The sequence below is a fragment of the Hydra viridissima genome, unplaced genomic scaffold, assembly GCF_058129835.1.
Source record: "Hydra viridissima isolate aposymbiotic clone 2 unplaced genomic scaffold, HvirCarnegie_v1 scaffold_14, whole genome shotgun sequence".
In the NCBI taxonomy this organism is placed as follows: Eukaryota; Metazoa; Cnidaria; class Hydrozoa; order Anthoathecata; family Hydridae; genus Hydra; species Hydra viridissima.
The window spans coordinates 773,035-796,072 of NW_028324313.1; the positions used below are offsets into that span (position 1 = coordinate 773,035).

Genomic DNA, 23,038 nt, shown 5'->3' on the forward strand with positions numbered 1-23,038 from the left:
ACAAACTATTTGAGATGGAAAAACGAAAATTTCACTGAGGCTGAGTTATCATAGTATAGCTAAAGAAAATGCCATAAAATTTTTATTTAACATGGTTTTCGATTTTTGGCCACCACGATGTAATGAAGTTTCACACTGTGCACAGGCATGTAAATTAAGATTCAAAGTTAATAAGATAATAAGAACGTGTAGAGTTTCTTTAACATGTAGAACGTGTAGAGCTTCTTTAAAGTGTAGAACGTGTAGAGTTTCTTTCCACGATCCCACGATCGTGATTTATGGATTAGAAAACGGCAAATGCAAATTAGGTATTTCTGAAATAATAAAAGAATTTAGTCTCAAAACTGGCCAAAAGATACCAAATTCAAAGTAACGAAAGGTTGCAGTACTGTATCTATCGAGTTGGGAAAGTTTAATTTGTTGTTGGGAATGAATTGAGAAAAGGAATTTAAAAAAGTGAAACCATTTTTATTATATTATCAAAAATGTGAAATCTTCAAAATTCAAGAAGTACTTTAAATTATGATAAAGAATCATATCTTTTGCATTACACTCACTTAGTTAACCAAACCCCAAAATTATCCATCAACATTTTTAAAGCAAAAAAACTATACAATTTATTTCCTAATTAATAATACTGTTTATATATTAAAATGCAGCAAAACAATTTATATCAATCAAAAATTACCATGTTTAAAATATGCTTTACCAAAAACGATACTGTGCAATTTGCATAGTGGAAATTCTTTAACGAACTTCAAGCTGTCAATGATTGAATTGTAAATTGTCAAGATGTAATATTTAATGATATTGGCAAAAAAGCTATAAATATTTTGGAAAACAGGGAAGTAGATATATGGGACTTTTATTTGAGACATTTCACATTTAAACATTTTCTTAAACATCGGAGATTCTTAAAATTCCTAAAACAGGCTATGAAGCATCATTCGATGATTTCAGAAACAGATTCCTTCCCACTTATCATTTTAAAAAGTTTGCAAACCAAGTTGCAGCTCACTTTGTTTTAAGATATGAGCTGAAAGAATTTGAAGGGTTTTTGCCATTAAATTGTTTTAGTTGTGCTGCAATTTTGCTTTATCATAAGTTGAGAATCAAAAGAAACTGCAAAAAAGCTTTCTTATTTAATTTTCTGACAAAAAATTTTCTATAAAGTTTTAATTTTTTATAAAGTTTTTCACATTTTTTCATTGATGTTTAACAAAGTTCTCGAAGAGCGTTTGCTATTTGATCATTTTCTTGTAATCATCTTAGATTTGTGATCTTGTGATCAGTCTTATAATCTTCTTGTGATCATGCTTCGAAGTGATTATGGTTTTTATATCGCATTTCATTTTAGGAAAGATTTTATCCTAATGTTTACAGAAAAAGATGAGAAAGTAAACCATAGGCACTCTTTTCCTCATTAACTCCGAAATAAAGTCCAAATTAAAGTCATTTTTAAAAGATTTAAAGGGAATCTTTATTGATTTGTTAAAGTAGGTCATAGATTTTGAGAAAGTATTATAAAGCATAGATTGATTAAAGTTGGATTGTGGTTTGGTAAACTATGCTTGTATTTAAGCGTCTATTGTTGTGATTATTAGTTAATATTTTATTATCTATTCTTTGTTACTCTTGTTAGCTTGCTTAGAATGAAATTATTTTATAGGGAACAAAATAAAACAAAAGATATTAAGTATGACGTAAGAATTTTGTCACTACGTGAATGTGCTTTTGTGTTTTGTTAAATTAAAGAAAAGTACGTAAAAAGTTTTAAACTTCTTAGATTACCAGGCTATTTGTCTATATATGGCGTAAAACTTTTTAGATAACCAGGCTAGTTGTCTATATATGGCATTAACAGTCAATGCGAACAGACACTTATTCAATCATGGATTACAATGCTTACACTACATCCAGTCTGATTTACACGCCTACGGTGAACGAATGTGTAACTTTAATCAACATAATAATAGATACACAATTTTAATCAAAATACTTTCCACATTACGTCACGCTGATTTGGGTTGTTACATAAGCTCTTATTCATTCAGGATACAAATGTAAAAAAAAAAAACTTAACTACATCTCAGCCAATCATATTGCATAACAAAAAAAGGAACTTAACTACGTCTCAGTCAATCATATTGCATAACAAAAACTCAAAAAGTTCTATAAAAGCAAATCCAAAGACATAAATTTTTTCACTGCGGCATTTGATTTACGAGAATGATGAAAATTGTGTTGGTTGTTTTGACATTGTTTTTTATAAACAACGGTGAAGCGGTAAATCTTTCTTTTCCATCAAAAAAAAAGTTGACAAAAACTTAAGGTTGTAAAAACTTTTCAACTTAAATGAATATTTCAATTCCAAACGAAATGATTTTATTTTAGAGAAAACTGCCGTATGGCCACGTCTCGTCTCCACACCAAAACCATACCGTTGAAGATTGTACAAATTTCGCTAAATGCAACGGACCTGTTTTGCCATCAACGTTTTTCTCGCAAGATCGTTACGACTGCTGCATCAAATGCTATCAAGAATGCAAACACTGTAGTTTTACATGTTTTAGTAACTGTGGTTGTCCGCAATGCCCAAACTTAAAAGGGTGAAAACCTGTTAAAAACCTCGAGTTTTTGCGTTTAACGAAAATAATATTTTGAATGTAACTTGTTTTTTGAGATTTTAAGTTACACAATGTCAAAGTATGCTCGTTTAGAACCCCTCTCTCACCTCATTCCCCCATCAGAGGGGGGTACCGTTGATTAATGGGACCTAAAAATGTTTTATCACGCACATTTATTTGATAATCAAACGCAGTAGTAGTTTTTTTTATGTGCGATGCATAACAATTTTCTCTTTTAAACCATAAAAATGATCAATTCAATGTACATCAACGATAATTTATCGATAATTATCAGTGTAAGAAAATCGTTTTATCATAAAATGAATGTTTTATCTCCAATAAAAATCAACCAATTAGCAAATTTTATCACTTTTTAAAACTGGTAATAACTTTGTAAATAAAGAATATTAAAATTATAATTTAAGATTTTAAGATGAGCTAAGATGAAGAATCATTTAAGATGAACTGAGATGAAGAATCATTTATACATCTTTTTTTTTTTTTTTTTTATTAATTATTTGTAAGTTTGATTCCAAGTTATTGACTTGTGTCTCAACGAAGTGTTTTGAATAAATTGACTTGTGTCTCAACGAAGTGTTTTGAATAAATTGACTTGTGTCTCAACGAAGTGTTTTGAATAAATTGACTTGTGTCTCAACGAAGTGTTTTGAATAAATTGACTTGTGTCTCAACGAAGTGTTTTGAATAAATTGACTTGTGTCTCAACGAAGTGTTTTTGAATAAATTGACTTGTGTCTCAACGAAAAGTTTTGAATAAATTGAGTTCTATAAGTTGACTCTTTGTTTTTATTTTGTTATACTTTAATTTCTTGGTTAGTTTTTAATTTATTCTTTTTTACTTCATGGTGAACATAAAAAGTTAAAAATTTGAGTTTAAATCATTTAAGTAAATGTTCTTTCCTTTTATTTTAAGTCTTGAAGGTAAGAAAATGCTGATCCACGAGCCACGAGGGGGAGGATAAAGTTACCCTATCAGGGAAAGAAAGTGGACGTGTATTTCTTGAAAGAGAGATTTAATTAGGTTTCATTATTCTTGTTTTTTGATTCTCAGTTTTTTATTACTACGGTAAACTAAAGCAAAGATTTTAAGTAAAACTTTAACTAAAGCTAAGAATAAAGCTAAGAATAAAGCTAAGAATAAAGCTAAGATTAAAAGCTAGGAATAAAGCTAAGATTTTAAGTCATTGTGTTGATGCTAAGGGGGATATTTACTGTAAGGCCTTAAAGTTGGAGGGAAGGTTATTCTTTTAGAGAGTGGCTGTAATGACATGAGTGCTAATAAAAGTTTGAATATATGGTGATAACCGTATGTTTAAACTTCTAATTGTATGAGGTTATCACTGGCACCGAAGAAATCAATTTCTGTTAAGTACATGATATACTTTTTAAAGATAAATTTCGTTTGATGTTAAATTTGGTGAAGTTAATTTATGTAAAAGTTTAATACCTCAGATTTTTACTTTTCATTTGGATTTAAAATTTTTCCTTTTATGGTTGAGTTTTTCATTTTGTTTCGATCACTTTTGTTAGGTATTAGTTATTCATTGGTTAATTTTCACTATTATTACATCTAATATAACAGTGAGCTTTAAAAGTGGTCAATCTTGGTCAATCAATTTTCTGCACTCTACACATGATGTTCTCCCTAATCTGGTGTGTGTTGAGGAAGAGGGGAAAAAATAATATCACGTAATTGAATGTGTTTTATTTTTTTCTCCTTTTATGGTTAAGAGTTTTCAGTTTTGCGCGATTTTAAAAACCCAAATTATTTTATTTCTAGGTAAACTTTTTATTCTTTTTTTGTCTTCTTTTTTTATTCGAATAAAATTCTAATAAAATTCAAAATTTTATAATGTATAAGCTTAATGAATATGGTTAAAGTTCTTGAACATTTAAGTACTTTTAAAGATTGAATCAGTTCTGGTGTTAAAGTTTTAGTCCAATTACATCACCGATATTTGTCGCTTTTTTTTTTGACAGAGAAGGGTTTTTAGTAAGAGTCACTTTTTTTTGAATTCTACAGGGGAGGAAAACGTGGTTTTGACACGAGAGTGCATTATGATCAATGACATATATATACAGTTTGAACACGAGGATGATTGTGTTCTCATTTAAAGTTGTTTGATTTACTGTTGTTGAGCAAAGGAGTTGATTTTCGACGAGTACATTGATATACTAGTTTCTAATGGTACTGGGTACTAGTTTTAGCTGTTAAGATTATGTTACACCAACTGAAATTAGATTTTTTAAATTAAAACAATAGCGCGAGCGTCCGTAAACAATAAATAAAACATAAAACGAAATACGTATATAATCAACACATTTTAAATTCAAAATTAACAAACTAATATTGCAAACTATGTAAAATACGTTTTAAAAAAATTTTGTAAAAAGGGCAAAAAAAATTCCAAGAATAAATTAAACGATCATTAAAACCAATGAATTATTTACAAGAAATTTACAAAAAAAAATTCCGCAGAAATAAATAATTTTAGAGAGACCTAGCGAAATCTCAACAGTTGTAAAATCCTTTAAATGCAACGAAAGCAGTAAAACCAACTCTCAATTAACCAAAAAATATCAAAGATACCAGCAAAAAAAAAAAAAAAGCAGCAATAAATGAGAGGATGCGCAATGATAAGCCGCATCATCGCTGAAACAAAATTAACACTCAAATGTTAAAACATTACGTCATGAAGCCAAATAAACAAAGTGATCGGAATTAAAATATTCGATCGGAATTCGATCTATTGCCTTTCTTGCTACAGCAAGACATTTGCCCCATCTTCGCAGTTGATACGAGAGAAATCATCTTAGGATTTTGAAAATGATCTTCCAGGAATATTAGTCAACGACCCCCGTCTGAGTAAGTTCTGTAAAGAACAAATCTCAATTGTTTTATTTCCATTCTCATCCTAATGACGCAATTTGTCTCTTCAGCGCAATTGCCTCTTTCTAGCGCAACTGCCTCTTAATAGCATCATACCTTAATCGAATCAGCCAATCAATAATATACATTGAAAGGAGGTTCATTTTCACAATTTGGTTTAATGTTGTTATATACATGAATGATTAGTCGTGGAAATCGTGTCGTAAAGTAAGTTACAAACTCGTTAGGAATTGATCCCAAAGATTCACGAAGCTTCTCTGGCAACTCTCTATAATGGTGCTTCTAGAGATTCAAAGAAAATCACAGATGAAAAATATTTTCTTTTGTTGAAAACAGAACAAAGAAGATGTAAAACATAAGATTTAAATCATCGATTTAATTGTCCTCTGATGCCTGAAACTGAAGATACCTATTTTAAATTTCCACAAGGGCTAAAAACGCATCTAAAATGTATTGAGTATATCTTGAATACACTTTAGGCATTTACTTCATGAGATTACTGTTCAAACCGTTGGTTGGGGCTAAAAGTTAATAATTGTTTAAAAAATAAGTTTGTTATGCTTACCTTGTTCCTCATGGCTCTCAACAAATCACGAACTTGTGTACCTTGGTAAGTGCGAAACTTGCGCAAATCTGAAAAAAGATTTTTTTTCTTTAATCAATTGAAATTAAAAATTTGCAACTGGAATTAAAAAAAAATATAAAAACTTTTACTCTGAATTTTCACCTGAATTTTTACGTTTAAGAAAAAAAAAAAAAGACCTTCTTGAAGCGCTTCTCCAATATGCATCTTCCAATCGCCTCTCACTACAGCAATCGATCCTTCTTGGAGGAATTTTAAGATTTCTGAATTTTCAGGTTCTTTTTCAATACGATCACTCACATCCTAAAGTTCAAGAGATTCAAGCTGTGCATATAGAATGTTGAATTTTTCTCTGTGATGTTAAAAATAAATGCACAGATTTACCTGCAGAAATGCAAGTTGTTTTGCTTTGGTCCAGAAAAAAGGATGTTTCAAGATACAATTTGCTGTTGGCCTAAAAAGAAGAATTTTCATATTTTATAAATTTTTAAAAGTATAACATACATTTATTTACTAATTAAAAACATTAAAAGAAGATTGAAAAAAAAGTGAAAAGTAACCAAAAATTGGTCAGAGTAAATTATTTTGAGACAAAACATAGATGTGTTGTACATTAAAACCATCAAACCTTCGAGAGGGTTCAACTTGCAACATTTGCTTTAACAAATCTTTTGCTTCAAATTCATCTAAAATTCATCAACCCAAAAGATTAAATACTTTTTCGAACAATTTCAAGATGGATGAGAAGCTATATGTTAAACAGATTGAGTTTTGTAGAATTTACATTAAGACTTGACCCTTTTAATTATAAATTTTTATTTTAAAAACATTTATCAAGAGCTCAAAAAATACCTCCTTACTTTCTAAGTAACCCAGATTTTCCAATGAATACTGTCCTGATATTATATTTGACTGCCTACGGAAGTTATCCCCAAATGGGTGAAGGCCACCAGAGAGCACATAATAGAAGACACAACCATATGAAAAGATGTCACAAGCTCGGGTCTAGTGCAAGCAAATGTTTCAAATAAGCTAACTCATCGCTAATTACAGTAAAACCTTTAAGTTCTTAAAAAGTCAGATAAAAAAAGACTAACAATATTTGCTTCTTTGCTCAGTACTTCTGGTGCAATCCATCCTTCAGTACCGATCCCTGATCGTGATGAAAAAGAGTGACGCCCCAATGCCAGCTTTTTACATAAACCAAAATCAGAAATCATAGCTTTTATTACACCATAAGCATTTGGATAAGATATCAAGACATTATGAGGCTTGATGTCTCGATGCACTAAAATGTTTTATAAAAATTGCTCATTTAATCATGTTGAGTTATTTCCTTTTTTTTTGGAAAAAGAAATTATTTTTTACCAAATTTTTGATAAGTTTTTTATAACAATTAACACAACAGATAGAAAAAAAATGGAATTTAGAATTGTTTCATAAAATGAGGAGATTCTTAGAACTATTTTCTTAGAAGATTCTCTAAAAAATGATTAAATAAAAACACTTGTTAAAATTTTTATTGATTAAATGTAACATGACATCGTTTCTAAAAAATCTTTGGTTCTTTAACTATTTACTTAGAGCAAAAGTTTAATGCAACAAAAAAAAGTTTAAGCCAAGAAAGTAATGCACACAAAAAATTCACCTATATTCAATGAATGTAAGTGAGCTATTCCAGATAGAGCTTGAAATAAGACATCTGATGCTGACAAACCTTTCTTTTCAAATGTTGATACATGCACATACTAATTAAGAAAATAACATTATTGGTTAATTAGCTTCATCGAGAGCTGTTATTACTAAACTACCAAGTTATATTTATTGCAATTGCTCATATTAAAAAATGGTCTAGAGACTTCTATAACTACTATATCATCAAGATATGAATCAAAGAAGAGCACCTCCTGCAATGTTGCTTGACACAGTTCTAGAGCTATGTACTGGAACTGCTTGTCTTCTTCCTTTTATAACAACAACAACAAAAATTAAATAAAATCATAACATGCTGACATATACAATGTTAAATTATGAATTCTCATTTTCTAAAACATTGACTAGTTCTGCTTTTTATTAACATTAAAATTACTATATTCATCAGTACATGTATTGGCCAAACACAGCTATCTTACCCTGCAATAATATCTGATCACATTGGGATGCTCATCTGACTCTCGCAAAAGTTCTACCTGGAAAAAAAATGAAAGCAGAAAAAATAAAATGCATTTTTTAAAAAGATGAAGATGATTTGCATAAGATATCACCAAGAATTTAAAATACCTCACGATCGGCAAAATTAAAGCATTCTGGTAGAATTCTTTTGACAGCAACATCCCGCTCATCAAATTTTCCTCTATGGAATTTAAGTAATAAATTATTTTTAAAGACAATTGTTAAAAGACATGTAACAAGTATAGAAAAAAAAGAAAGAAGAAACTTAATAATGATAAAAGTATATTAGCAATAATAACATAATATATTCAAAGTTTAATAATATAAGAGGGCAATAAATCTTCTGATCAATGCAACTTTGATTGGCTGTAAAAAAATCCTGCTGAATTTACCATAATGCAATTCATTAGTTAAGTTTGAGGAATTTCAAAAACATATTTTTTTTTTAAATAAAATAAATAATTTTTCTTTTTAAACAAACAACACAATTTTTTCTTTAGCAGAAATCAATGAAAATTTAAAAGAATGAAACCTGTAGACAACAGTTCCTTCACAACCTCTTCCAAGGAGCATTTTTGGATTGAATTGAATTTTTCCAATGTGAACATAACCTTCATCATCTTCTATAAGTTAAAAAAAACAAACAACTAAAGTTAAATCATTTTTAAAACATGTAAACTTTATTTAAAATTGTATAAAACTTAAAAGATGATAAAATAGTAAGCATAAATATAAGAAAAAAAGATATATGTATATATATATATATATATATATATATATATATATATATATATATATATATATATATATATATATATACAAACTATATATAAAATTATTACAGACATACCTATAGGATATAGGTGATCAACTGAGCCACCTGTTAACGAACTTGTTGAAGAATTTGAATTGTTGGAGCTAAAAGAATTCTGAGAGCTTTTTGTAGTGGAAGGAGAAGGCGACTGCAACTGCTGCAGGGAACTGTTTGTTAAGCATCGCTTAAAATGTAACAACAAAGTAAAAAATAAAAGTAAAAATTAGGAAAAAAATATTAAGATAGATAATGCTATTAATATATCTCAATCTAATAAGTTATATTTACTAAAATTTTTTAGTATTTGATAGAAAAACACTTTTTTTTTTTTGATTTTTAAAGCAAAGTATTCTAAAACTAAGTATTTAATAAATGCCAAAGAAAAAAAAAAAAGAAATAACAACAACAACAAAAACAATAATAGTAACAACAACAATAATAATAATAATAATAATAATAATAATAATAATAACAATAACAATAATAATAATAATAATAATAACAATAACAATAATAATAATAATAATAATAATAATAATAATAATAATAATAATAATAATAATAATAATAATAATAATAATAATAATAATAATGATAAAATAGTAATAATAATAGTAGTAATAATAATAATAGTAACAATAATAATAGTAATAATAATAATAATAATAATAATAATAATAATAATAATAATAATAATAATAATAATAATAATAATAATAATAATAATAATAATAATAATAAAAATAATAATAATAAAAATAATAATAATAATAATAATAATAGTAATAATGATAACAATAACAATAATAACAACAGTAATAATGATAATAAAAACAATAATAATAATAACAACAATAATAATGAAAATGATGATGATGATGATGATGATGATGATGATGATGATGATGATGATGATGATGATGATGATGATGATGATGATGATGATGATGATAACATAATAATAATAACAAAAACTTTTGCTTATATTATTTAATAGCACTTACTTCAAAATAAATTAGAAGTGTAATAAATAGTGGTATTCCAACAGAAGCTAACAACATGTAGATCATATTTTGATAACTTTTTGCATCTTCCAAAATCTTTAAAATTTCTTTTTGTTGATGTTTAGGACTAAACCTGGCATCTATCTCCTCATCAGTTAACTTCTTAGGAACTGACTTATCTTGGTAAGTCAAGAGACTGTTTGGAGAAAGTGTAGACATGGAAATTTTCGGGACAGTATGATACCCCATCAGAATAGGAATTGAGCTTTGCTGTTTTTTATTGTTATCTCCATGCTTTTTGGGACCAGCTATCATTAACATTTTTGGCTAGGCAGAATTAAAAATATATTTGACTTTTTATTATACTTTACAATATTATAATTGATTGCATAGTTTCAACAAATGAACTTACATCTATGACAACCGAAGTCTCATCAACCAATGCTGGTATAGCATACAAACCACCGCTGTGTTTTCCAATATACAAAGTAGGTCTGAAAAATTTTTTTGTTTGTACTTTTAAAACTTTTAATTACTATAAATTAAAATGAATAAATAGAAGGGAAAAAAAAAGTGATAATAATAATAATAGTAATAGTAATAATAATAGTAATGATGATAACAGTAATGATAATAACAACAATAAGAATAACATTAATAGTATTAGTAACAATAATAATAATAGTAATAATAATAATTAATTTTATATAATTAATTTTATAAAATAATAATAAATTATCCATTTTTTCCATGTCCATGATTTGAGAAAGAAAAGCATTGTGAGATGATATTGCGATCATGGAAACATAAAAAAGAAGAGAAAGCCCTTGTTGCTAATAACAACTTCATTGACTTAGAACTTTCCAAAAAAAAATTAAAAAAACTTACTTTAAAACAAACTCATTTCCTTTCCCAAGGAAACGGCTTCCGTTCTCTCCACTTGTAGCAGATGAGACAATCATGTTTAAAGTTTCTTCTGCCACATACGTAAAGGGAACTTTTTGGAGACCTTCAGGGTGCCATTGATAAATAGCAGCAATTGGTGTTCCAACTTCTGCCTCCCAAGATATTTCACCTAAGTAATAATACAATCCCATGATAATTCACCTAAGTACTAATACAGTGTTTCAAAAAGATAAAAAATTTTTCAAAAAATCCAAGACAACTTTTTTACAGTCTTTGAAATTGTTTAAAAATTTTTTAAACAACTGTTGGTTTGAAAGCTAAAAAATATGTACTTAATCTATTGATTTACATCTTAGCATACTTAAAAACTCTGAACAGGTGGTTGCACCTTTAAAAGAGTTTTTAACAAATAGAAACTAAACAAAATGACTTTTTTATAAAAATTCTTAAAATCTGATTAAAATTTGCAAAGCACAAGAAATCACCAGTAAGCTGGTCCATAGTCACCATTCTTCCACTTGAACTTGATATAAAATGAACTTGATCTAAATTTTGACATGACAATTTTTAACATGCACATCACAGTATTTCATATTACTTTCATCTGAATAAAAAATTTTTGTTGTAGAATTATAAACGATATAAGCGATTGATTACTGAAACCTGATTATTAAGAACAATTTTTCTACATACACCATACGTATGTATGGTGTATGTAGAAAAATTGTTCTTAATATAAGATTTGTTTACCTGGAATGCTATTTTCTTCCAATTCTTTTGCAGAATACTCATAAAATGTAACATTCCATTTCTTTTTTCCAGAATGTACTTCAAACATTGAAACAACATATTCTAAAAAATAATTCTTGCAAAAACTGTTTTTTTGAGCCGAAACCGAAAGTACCGAAATTTTGGTTCAGTAAAGCCGAAACCGAAACAGCCGAAGTTTGAAAAAAAATGTTAAAAATCCCTGAACTTTTTTATGATCACCGAGTTAAAGCAAAAAAAAACTGTCTAATTTTATCATTATAATCAACTAAAAATCAAAAAAAAAACTTGATAAATTTTACCAGATATTAAGGAAATACCTGTGCGGCCAATATAAAATAAAGAATGCTTTTCAATTGGTGGGCACATGTGATCAACTCCATCCATCGTGAGACGATGATGCTTGACACCTGTCATTGGATCAATAGCATGCCACACATCTTGCTTTTGTCCTGAAAAACATATAATTTGTAACAATGCTCTTCTTCTATTTTTGAATTCCATTAGAAAAAAACTTCTTAACAACTTACATTTTTTATATATTATATAATTATTTAAAATTTTCTTATAAGTAAAAACAATTTTAATTATAGCTGAATGTTGAAATCTGATATGAAAACTGTTAGAAAATTTCATTGAACTTAATTTGCTATTGAGGTAAATACAAATTACATCTATTTTAAGGGATAGCATGGAGGGTTTATGTAGAGAACATTTTTGACAACAGGTCTATGAATATGCAGGAGATGAATAAAATTTAACATGCATAATATTTTTTTTAACAAAAATGTTCGGTAAATAAAATTATTTCAGTTATTAGAAATTATTTTAATTGGATTTGAAATATTGATGCTTTAGTTTGCTTGTTTTTTTGTTTTTATTTTTGGTAAATTATTCCATATTTCTAAATGTAATAATTAAGTTGGAACTTTTTCCCTCTAAAGTAAATATCAGAATTAAAATGAAATGAAAGTGGTGAACATACCAACATATAACACTCCTTCAGAACTACGACATGGTGAGGCATGTACTAACTCTGGAATGGTAAACGGAAGTTTCTAAAAATGTTACATTTATGACTAAGAAAGTTGGCATCAAACTGTTGCTTAATATATCACATCACTTAGGTCAGTCATAATATTTGCTTTAAATAAAAAGTCAAAACTTTCTGGATGGAAACCTCTGTAATGCTAAATTCAACAACAAATAGTTTTTTAAATACAAAATAGAATAGAGAAGGTAGATTAAAAGAAAGATTAAGGAAGCAAAATATATTGACTTAGGGCATAGGGATAAGGCAGCAAAATAGACTTGAGCAGCAACTCTGAAATAATTTCAGTAAAAAACATATTTACATTAAAATTTATTTTAAAAATGAAACAGCTATAGAAATTGAAAGACTATTTAAGTTCAAACAAAAGACTATTTTCAGGGAAATGTGACCAATGTGAAGAGAATTTACCATGATAAAAAAAACTCTCTCCATTTTTTTTTTTATCAAAGAATATTCAGACTGAGAACAAAAGCTTTATCTTAATAACTTTTCTTAAATTCAGAAAAATATATTTTCTGAATTTAACAAAATTTTCATTCAGATAAAAAGAGTTATTTACTCTCAAACTGTCTTGTACATGGCTTCCTAGGTATGCATATAATGTACCATCATGAGGATTTGGCAAAAAAGTTGGTCTAAATTAGAAATTAAAAATCATGGCACAATTAGTATTTATAGAAAAATTTTGATAAACTCTAAGAATATAATTTTTATAAACCTAAACAAAGACAGATATTATGCATAAAGACAGGATGAGCACAATAAGCCTGGAAACTTACCCTGGATGAGCTCCAAGTGGTGCAGTAAGAACTGGATCTGGTAAAAATAATTTAAATACAAAGTATAAAAAATATTTTTTGTAAGATTTGAGAACAGTTGAAAGTGGAACACAAACATGAAAATAAACAAACTTTAAATTCTCAAGTAGAAATTTTCAATTTTTAGTAGATAATTGAATGTCATACTCTTATTTACAGCTGACTATAAGAGAAATCAAAAAAAAGTAGAAGCTTTTCATACTTTCTTTAATTACCCATTTTATTTCACCACCATACTTGTTAATTGCAAACAAACTGCCATTAAGGGTGGATACAAATAAAAGCTTTTCAGGCATTACGAGATGATTCTAAGAAAGAAAAAAACTAAAAAAACATATATTTCAACACTATTTGGTTGTTAACTTTTTCAAGCAACTTACACTGGTAAAAAAGAAAATATAATTTGTTTGCTAAAAAAAAGTATGTATATCTCTTTCTATACATACATACATACATACATACATACATACATACATACATACATACATACATACATACATACATACATACATACATACATACATACATACATACATACATACATACACACACACACAAACATACAAGGAATCATGATTTTTTTGTAACCCGATATTATTGTGACATAAATTGACAAACTTTTGTTGAAAAGTAATGGAGAAAGACAATTAGAAAATCAGAAAAAATTTTTGATTGATTGATTTAAGTAATTTTTGATAGAGTGATTTAATTTTTGCAAAAAATACCTCTAAAACTAAAACTTAGTTTACAATATTCAGCATAATTAATAAATTCAGCATAGTAATTCATATCTAAACAAACATAGTTATTGAATAATATTATGCTAAATTGGTATTTATTAGATAAGATAAAGTTATGCTAGAATTATGCTAAATACTAAGCCACATTCCATAATATATACACAAAGTATAATAAATCCAATGAATTAAAGTTATCCTTTAGAATATTTAAGAGCGCAAAGTCTTACAAAAAAAAGTTATTTTAAGTGATTTCTACTTTCAAGATTGTTCCGACAATTTATAGAATGAGCCTTGGTTCTTTCTTTTATCATATAAAATTATCTCCAAAACTGTGATCTAGAGGTCAGCAAATTTTAAAAATGAAAAAACCAATCCTGATCCTAAACATTTTTTATAAACCACTTTAGAGACAAATATAATTGAAAAAAAAGGGGAAAATGTCATAAAATTTTATTTTTTTAAAATTTATTTATCTTTTTTTACAATGCTTTGTCATAGTATTACACCTTTTATTGATTGCAAATTTTAACTTTAGATAACATCAGTCAATGAGACATAGCAAGAAAATTTATGTGCATTTAAAAATCTGTAATGTTTTAATGAAGAAAAAAATAATTACATCTCTAAAACAGAGATTATCCAAGTAGATTGAAGAGAAAATACAGCTGGTTAAACACCACTACTGCTATATTTGTTTAAGTTATTTTCATTAGTTACTTTTGATAAAGACATGGTCCAGATACAATGTGTATTATAAAGATGACACTTTGGCAAATTTTTGAAAGAAAAGTTATAAAGTAAAAGTATAAATTTAAATTGTAAATTTCAATTTGAATTCAATTTAAAAGTTAAATCATAAAGTTAAAATAAAAACTCAAGTTATAAATTTAAATTATAAATTAAAATTTTAATTTCGGATTAAAAATTTAATTTCGGAGTTAAGGTTAAATTTAAACCAAAAGCTTAAACTAAATAATAAAAAAAAAGGAAGAAGAAAAAAATAAGCAACAAGAAAAACGAAACAAATGAAAATTGGATTAGAGAAAAACAATTATATATACTAATTATTTCAGAATTATTTTATGCATGCATAAAATAATTCTAAGGTAATTTGTATATACAATTGTTTTTATTTGATGCAAATAAAAATTAAACACCATTAAATACACAGCTTCTATCATTCATCAGTTAACCTGGTTATCGTTGTATACCCAACTTTATATTTTAAAATTTAAAACTTGACCAACTTATAATAAAAATTTAACTTGTAAATTGCTCTCATCTATGTAGTTACCTTTAGTGGCAATAACCACTTTATATCTTTGTAGCATTAAGCATAACAAACTTTTCAATTTCGAAAGTCTATTTTATATCACTCACTTTAAAGTTTTTCCCACATATCTTTTTCAAAGAAAAACTTGAAAGTGAGTGGGAATAACATCTTTTTCAAAGATATATGGGAAAAGCTTAAAAGTGAGTGGCATTAAATAGACTTTTAAAAGAGGCCAAATTATTTTAATTGTATTATCATTTTCTAATTTGCTTACAGGGTAATTCCATGTCAATTGAGCCAGAAAATTTCAAAAATATCACCATACATCTCAGATTTTGCTGATTTTTACACAGTTGAGAGTACTTAGTAAAACTAAGTTATCCGATTTCCATATATGGATAACGGGGCACAGGCCCCACCTTTTTGTAGCGGAATCTTGCAATACATTTTCCACTATCTTTCAGACTAGCTAGAGCTATCAAAATTTCTGTATTTATATAGTGTCAATAAACTAGCATTTTAAAATTAAAAAAGGGCCCAAGACACTAGAGGAGGTAGCTGGGGGCATGTGCCCCACTTTTTTGAGCAGAATCTTGAGATAGATTTTTCACTATCTTCCAGACAAGCTGCAGCTCTGAAACTTTCAGCATTTGTGTAGTCCTGATGAACATGCGTTAAAATTGTTTCAGGTCAGACGACCAGATGGTCCATGGGGCTGGGGCACCTGGGACCATGCCCCACTTTTTTTCTCAAAAAAAAATTATTATTTTTTAAACTTATTTAAGATAACTTTAAAACTAGCCTTCAAATTTTTTTCTTAGATTTTCATTTTTGATTTATATTTGTTCCATTTGGTTTTGATCATTCTATGTTCAATAATCTTTCTTAAAATGTTTTAAGAAACTTAATGTTTATAAGAATTTTGATTTGCATGTATAAGATTAAAAACAGTCTAAAGTAATGATTTTAACAGAATTTTATTTTATATAACTTAAAATTTAAATTAAAAAAGATTAATATATTTTGCTAATTCTAAAATGGTAACAGCAAGTTGTTAACAGAAACAAAAAACATCCTGTCATTACACTAGTATAGAAGAAATTTGTTACCTATTAAAGTCATCATTAACATTTTTAACATTAACAAATTGAGTATAATTAAACTTTGTGAAAAGGAAACTTTCTTTTTGTCAAAATAAGATAAAAGAAATCAATCACTGTTTAGTTTTTTATTACCATGGTGATTGCTTAAGTTGCTTTCATTAAATTAATTACTATTGGTTTCTCATTTTAAATTAATCTCAGATTGTTTTTAGTGTTACAGTAAGAATGGATTCATGTGATTTTGGAAAAAAGTTAAATGATACTTGTCATAAACTAAGTTATTGTAGAAAGATTGATTTAAAGAAATTTGATTGCTATAGAGAAGATGCCAGAGAAGAACTTATTTGGAGATCTGGAATAACAGATGATAAAATTTTAACAATCTGCCTTCATCATGCAAAGATTTTTGGTACACACTTTGAAAAGAAGCACACAAAATGTTGTAATTTATTGGACAAGCATAAATCAAAAAGAAAAGCAATCAAAGGTAAATATTGTTGATAAAAAATTATTGTAAAATCTTTTTTGAATAATGAAATTAAAAAATGAAATTAAATTCTGGTTATGCATTATATATTGAAATAAGTACAAATAATTTTCATATTAATAGGTAATTACTAAAATCAAATTGTTCTTTTCATTTCAGGGAGTCATGTAATAACATTAGACATGGCAAAACAATTGAGAACTAATTTTCCAAATGTTATGCCTGGATATCAACTTTGTCGGAGCTGCTTTGATGCTATAATCAGTAAATTTCATGAACAAGATAATTGTGAACTTGAAGAATCTATTTCATGTGGTACTTCTGAAGAGTCACGAGAGGCATTAAATGTTAGTTTGGAAGCAATAGGTGTATCCCCCATAAAACTTCATGGCATTCCAAAGCATCAACGGTTATCTGTTGCCAAAAGAAAAATTATAAAAACAATGTCAAAGTATGAAGAGCATATTTCAAAAGTATATAATATTAGGGAAGAAGAACTGAAACATAAAATTCCTCATACGAAAATTATTGACAAAAGTAAATGCGATGATCTAGACAAACTAACAGCAGAAATAAAAAAAAAGTTAATTGTTTCTGACCAAAAAACTAAAATTCAGTTGTTAACATTTACACCCGAGTCTTGGTCAAGAAATTTTGCTGCAAGATATTTCAACGTCACTATATACCAAATTAAAGAAGCGCGCAAACTAAAGAAAATAAGTGGGATTTTTTCAGTTCCAGGCACTAAGAAAGGAAAAATATTTTCAGAAATAACATTAAATAGAGTCAACAATGTATACCATGATGATGAATTTACTAGACAAATGCCTGGTAAAAAAGATTACGTAAGTATTGGTAGAAAACAACACATGCAAAAGCGCCTTATTTTATGTAATCTTAAAGAACTTTATGTTTCTTTTAAAACTAAATATCCTCAAGAAGTTATTGGATTTTCTAAGTTTTGCAGTTTAAGACCAAAATGGTGTATAACTGTTGGAGCATCAGGCACTCATTCTGTTTGTGTATGTACCCTCCATCAAAATGCAATACTCTTGACCAATGCTATACAAATAAAATGTACTTACAAAGATCTGATGACAAAAGTTGTTTGTGATGTGACAAGTAACGAGTGCATGGTTCATCGATGTCCGAACTGTCCAGGTATAGTTTCTTTAAAGAAGTTTCTGGATGCACAACTAATTGACAATGACGAGGAGGTGTCATTCAATCAGTGGCAGAAAACAGACAGAACAACATTGATCTATCAGACAACAACAATGGAAGAATACAAATTGATGTTATCAGAAGCAATAAACAAGTTAACAGCTCATTCCTACATTGCAAAATGTCAAGCAAGATACCTAAAGCAACAAAAGGAAAATTTAGCAAAAGACTGCTGTATTGTCTTAGGTGACTTTGCAGAAAACTTCACTTTTGTGATTCAAGATGAAATCCAAAGTTACCATTGGTGCAAAAGTCAATGCACATTGCATCCCGTTGCCCTCTATTTATTAAACGAAAATGACCAACTTGAAGAAAAATCGTTTTGCTTCATGTCAGAAGATAATGAGCATGACACTGGTTTTGTGTATGAAGTTCAAACACAAATAGTTAACTATTTAAAGGAATATCACCCTAAAATTTCAAAGATTCTTTATTTTTCTGATGGTTGTGCTGCACAGTATAAAAATCACAAAAACCTTTACAATATCTGTCTCCATAAAAATGATTTTGACATTGATGCAGAGTGGACATTTTTTGCTACAAGTCATGGTAAGTCACCATGTGATGGTATTGGTGGCACTGTAAAACGATTAACTACAAATGCAAGTCTACAAAGGCCCATAAATGACCAGATATTGAATTGTAACAAAATGTTTGACTACTGTACTAACAATATTAATGGGATTATTTTTTTCAAGATTGAAAAAGAAAGACTGACAGAATTGCGCACCACTTTGAAAACACGTTTTGAGCTAAGTAGAACAATTCCTGGAACTAGGTACTATCATCAATTTAAACCAGAGTCTGTAGATACTATTAGCTTTAAACGAACAAGTGAAGATGTTCATATAACAGGCATTTTTTCTTTTTCTGGTATTCAAATTTCTCAAAATGATCAGCAAATTAACATTGATGCCTTGAAATTGGGTGAATTCATTATGTGTAAATATGATGCATTTGATTGGATTGGTATGATCAATGAAATTGATAATATAGAGCAAGATGTTATGGTAACATTTATGCACCCGCATGGTCCTTTTAATAAACTTTTCTGGCCATCTAGAGTAGATGAGTATTGGGTGCCAATTACCAACATAACTTGTATAATTGATGCACCTGTAACAACAAATGGACGTTTTTATACTTTGACCGTCGATGCATCTAAGCTAATCTTAACATTATCTTGACTTTCTTTTTTTTGTATTTTATTTTGTAAATAATGAAATAAAACGGAACAAGTATAAAGCAATAAAAAATTTTTAATACAATATTTTCAAAGTTATCTTAAATTTAAGACACATTTATGTGTTTTAAAAAAAAAAAAATTTTTTTGAGTGGGGCATGGTCCCAGGTGCCCCAGCCCCATGGACCATCTGGTCGTCTGACCTGAAACAATTTTAACGCATGTTCATCAGGACTACACAAATGCTGAAAGTTTCAGAGCTGCAGCTTGTCTGGAAGATAGTGAAAAATCCATCTCAAGATTCTGCTCAAAAAAGTGGGGCACATGCCCCCAGCTACCTCCTTTAGTGTCTTGGGCCCTTTTTTAATTTTAAAATGCTAGTTTATTGACACTATATAAATACAGAAATTTTGATAGCTCTAGCTAGTCTGAAAGATAGTGGAAAATGTATTGCAAGATTCCACTACAAAAAGGTGGGGCCTGTGCCCCGTTATCCATATATGGAAATCCATATACTTACAGATCAAAATTCTTATGTTTTCTGAAAGATCATAAAATTTAGAATAATGTGTAAAATATTTTTTTTGGATATCATCAAGGCCACGCGGGTTTCTTGAGCATCAAAATCAGGTATATAAAAAATTGCCTAAATTTATTTAAATTGATTATTACAGGTACATAAAAATATATTTTTATAATATTGATTATTTCATTGGATTCCTCAACCCTGAAAATAGCCAGGTACAAATTTTTAAGTCAAAACATCAAATATTTTTAAAGCTATGTGACTTGGAACCTTTAAACAAAGGTCTCAATTTTGAGAGGACAAGAGGGGCCTGGCCAAGATCATTTGAAAGTAAAATGATCATATTTCAGGATCCTCTTAGAGCTAGAAGCTAAAATTTTCAAGAACCTCTTGTTTTACTAAGTACTCTCAACTGTGTAAAAATCAGCAAAATCTGAGACGTATGGTGACATGGCCTGGCTCAATTGACATGGAATTACCCTACATGATTCCTACAATGTTTTGTGAAATGCTTAGGGTCAATATTTTTTTGAACAAATGAATAAATTTCCAATAACCCAACTTCTGGAAGGAATGGCATAATTTTTTAAAATGCCTAAATACATTTCTTTTACAATTATTCCATCTACTTTAACAATATCACTAGTCACTAGTATTATTACCACCTAAACAACCCCACACCATGACACTATCTCCACCATGTTTTTCACCCATTTACTAACTTTTCTTTGAATAAATACTCTTCAAAGAGAAGAGTATTTATTCAAAGAACACATTTCCAGTCATCAACAGCAAATTTTTCATATTGTTTTGCCAAAAGGAAACCATTTCTTTAGTCTTCTTCTCTTATTTAAGGACTAAAGAAATGGTTTCCTTGTAGCTATTCTACCACTGTGTCCTGCTTCAATCAATTTCTTCTTCACTGTTGTCACAGATATTGGCTCTTCTCAGGAACTTTTCCTACAATTTGTAATTTCTGTGGCAGTTAATAGTTTATTTCTTTTACTAGTAGTAGCAGTTTGTCTGTAGCATAGGTAATTTGCTAATATCCTGATCAGTTCTGACTGACCGCACTTGCAGTTTCTTTCTTCTTTTTTATAATATTTTATACCATTAAAGTTGAAACTTTAAATTTTTTTGCAATTTCTCACATTAAATATTTGTCTAAATATTGTCATAATGTAATTTTTGCGAATCATATTTCTACTGATAATTTAGGTTTTCTTGCCATTTTTTATTCAAAAATATCAACTTTAATATAAATAAAAAAATTACAATTATTATAAAACTTCACTGGCAAAAAAATATCTTAACCTTTAAAAAAGTAATACAAAGCAATAGCTAAATGCCTGTTTCTTAGCGTCTAAATTCTTAGCATGAGCATTGATCTTGAAAACTGCAGAAGTTATCATGGTTTATTTAAAGAGTATATTTAGATAGAGAAACCATGAACAACCACTTGAGACAATATGAAAGTATATATTGCTAAATTTAGAACTTTTTTCAGCATTTTTTACTTAAACTATCCACATTCATGTAAAAGAAATTTAAGCACTTTTTTTTAAAATCTGTATGTCGTTTGAATAATTATGGACAGTAGTGTGTGTGTGTGTGTGTGTGTGTGTGTGTGTGTGTGTGTGTGTGTGTGTGTGTGTGTGTGTGTGTGTGTGTGTGTGTGTGTGTGTGTGTGTGTGTATGTTTATATATATATATATATATATATATATATATATATATATATATATATATATATATATATATATATATATATATATATATATATATATATATATATATATATATATATATATATATATACAATTATAATTTAAAGAAAAAAACAAAAAATACATTTTGACTGTTCTTTTCTGGTGATTCATTTGACATTGCAAGCCCAATGATAACAAGAAAAAAAGTAGCAGACATTTCTCTTATTTATTGCTGAAAAGAAATAGAACTAATTTATTTAACAAAAGTAAAAAGCTTCAATGCAAATTATTTTACAACCTTATTTCTCTTTGCTCAACATTTGATATTAAAAACTAATACTGACATTACCATATAATTAAAGAGCAGAGTTTAAATTTTTCTTTTAAAAAACTGACAAAAACGGCAGCAATACACAGCTGGTGGTATTCTTGGGTATATCCAGCTATTTCACTTGCAAGAGAACTCAACATAACCAGTTAGTTATGGGAAAAAAATAATTTTTTTCTAGTTTCCTACTGCATAGAAATTATATTGTCCTAAAAATATAAATCCAGATTGCTTGATCTTTTTTAAACAAAAATTTATTTGAAAAAATTATTGTTAATTTTGAGACACAGTTTGTGAATACTTTTTCCACGTCATAAATACGAACATTATTTGCGAAGCTGCGGGACTTAGTTGCTTCCTACTGGTCCATTAAAACCCTTGACTGCGTCGAAAAAAAGTGGTTACGACTATTTTTCTCGGCCTTGAAACTTTCGAAAACTTTTATTAACTTAAATTACTGCTATCTATAAACAGAGTATAACAAATCGCTTGTGTGTCAGACTGGACTATCTGTTTCTTTCAACAACAAATTTTTTAACGCCATACAGATGAAAAAAAAGAAAGAAAACTGGCTATAATTTTATAAGTTCAATGATAAAAATTTGCTTCAACAAAAATTTTAAAAGTTTGCTTGATTTACACATTTTCTTTATCTAATAAGTCTTATACATAATATTTAATTTCAATATCATAAACTGATTTCTTAGAATTACATTTACAAATACATAAAATGCATCAAAAACTAACATTGACACTTCGTGAGTTGTCTATCTTAAAACAGTAGAAAAGAAGGTGGTAAGGCGGGCTG

At 28.1% G+C, this 23,038-nt stretch overlaps 2 protein-coding genes and 1 long non-coding RNA gene across 5 annotated transcripts; 2 read left to right on the top strand and 1 right to left on the bottom strand.

Annotated features, from left to right (window-relative positions):
- The first annotated feature begins 2,141 nt into the window (after window positions 1-2,141).
- On the top strand, window positions 2,142-2,706 carry LOC145193392 (uncharacterized). The gene is made up of 2 exons (XR_013847861.2): window positions 2,142-2,286; window positions 2,395-2,706. It is a non-coding gene; the product is annotated as an uncharacterized LOC145193392 (long non-coding RNA).
- A 2,235-nt stretch (window positions 2,707-4,941) lies between these two features.
- Window positions 4,942-22,157, bottom strand: LOC149878679 (serine/threonine-protein kinase/endoribonuclease IRE1-like). 3 transcript variants are annotated; one of them, XR_016446865.1, is made up of 24 exons: window positions 22,045-22,157; window positions 13,860-13,965; window positions 13,619-13,655; window positions 13,399-13,474; window positions 12,771-12,843; window positions 12,106-12,237; window positions 11,768-11,869; window positions 11,503-11,562; window positions 11,000-11,186; window positions 10,524-10,605; window positions 10,112-10,438; window positions 9,144-9,291; window positions 8,826-8,916; window positions 8,402-8,474; window positions 8,254-8,310; window positions 8,026-8,085; window positions 7,770-7,869; window positions 7,219-7,409; window positions 6,974-7,126; window positions 6,750-6,807; window positions 6,506-6,575; window positions 6,301-6,424; window positions 6,104-6,171; window positions 4,942-5,820 (listed from the first exon to the last, which is right to left on the bottom strand). XR_016446865.1 is itself a non-coding variant. In XM_090071536.1 (24 exons), exons 1-24 carry the CDS (start codon window positions 22,117-22,119, stop codon window positions 5,653-5,655), a joined length of 2,610 nt encoding a protein of 869 aa, XP_089927662.1. In that variant the 5' UTR covers window positions 22,120-22,157; the 3' UTR covers window positions 4,942-5,652. The 3 variants fall into 3 exon arrangements, 2 of the variants coding, with proteins under 2 accessions (XP_089927662.1, XP_089927663.1); XM_090071536.1 differs by having other exon boundaries at window positions 6,982-7,126; XM_090071537.1 differs by lacking the exon at window positions 12,771-12,843 and having other exon boundaries at window positions 6,982-7,126; window positions 22,045-22,136.
- LOC149878680 (uncharacterized) lies at window positions 16,486-19,752 on the top strand. Its single transcript, XM_090071538.1, has one exon. It carries the CDS (start codon window positions 17,443-17,445, stop codon window positions 19,669-19,671), a length of 2,229 nt encoding a protein of 742 aa, XP_089927664.1. The 5' UTR covers window positions 16,486-17,442; the 3' UTR covers window positions 19,672-19,752.
- Window positions 22,158-23,038: the final 881 nt, after the last annotated feature.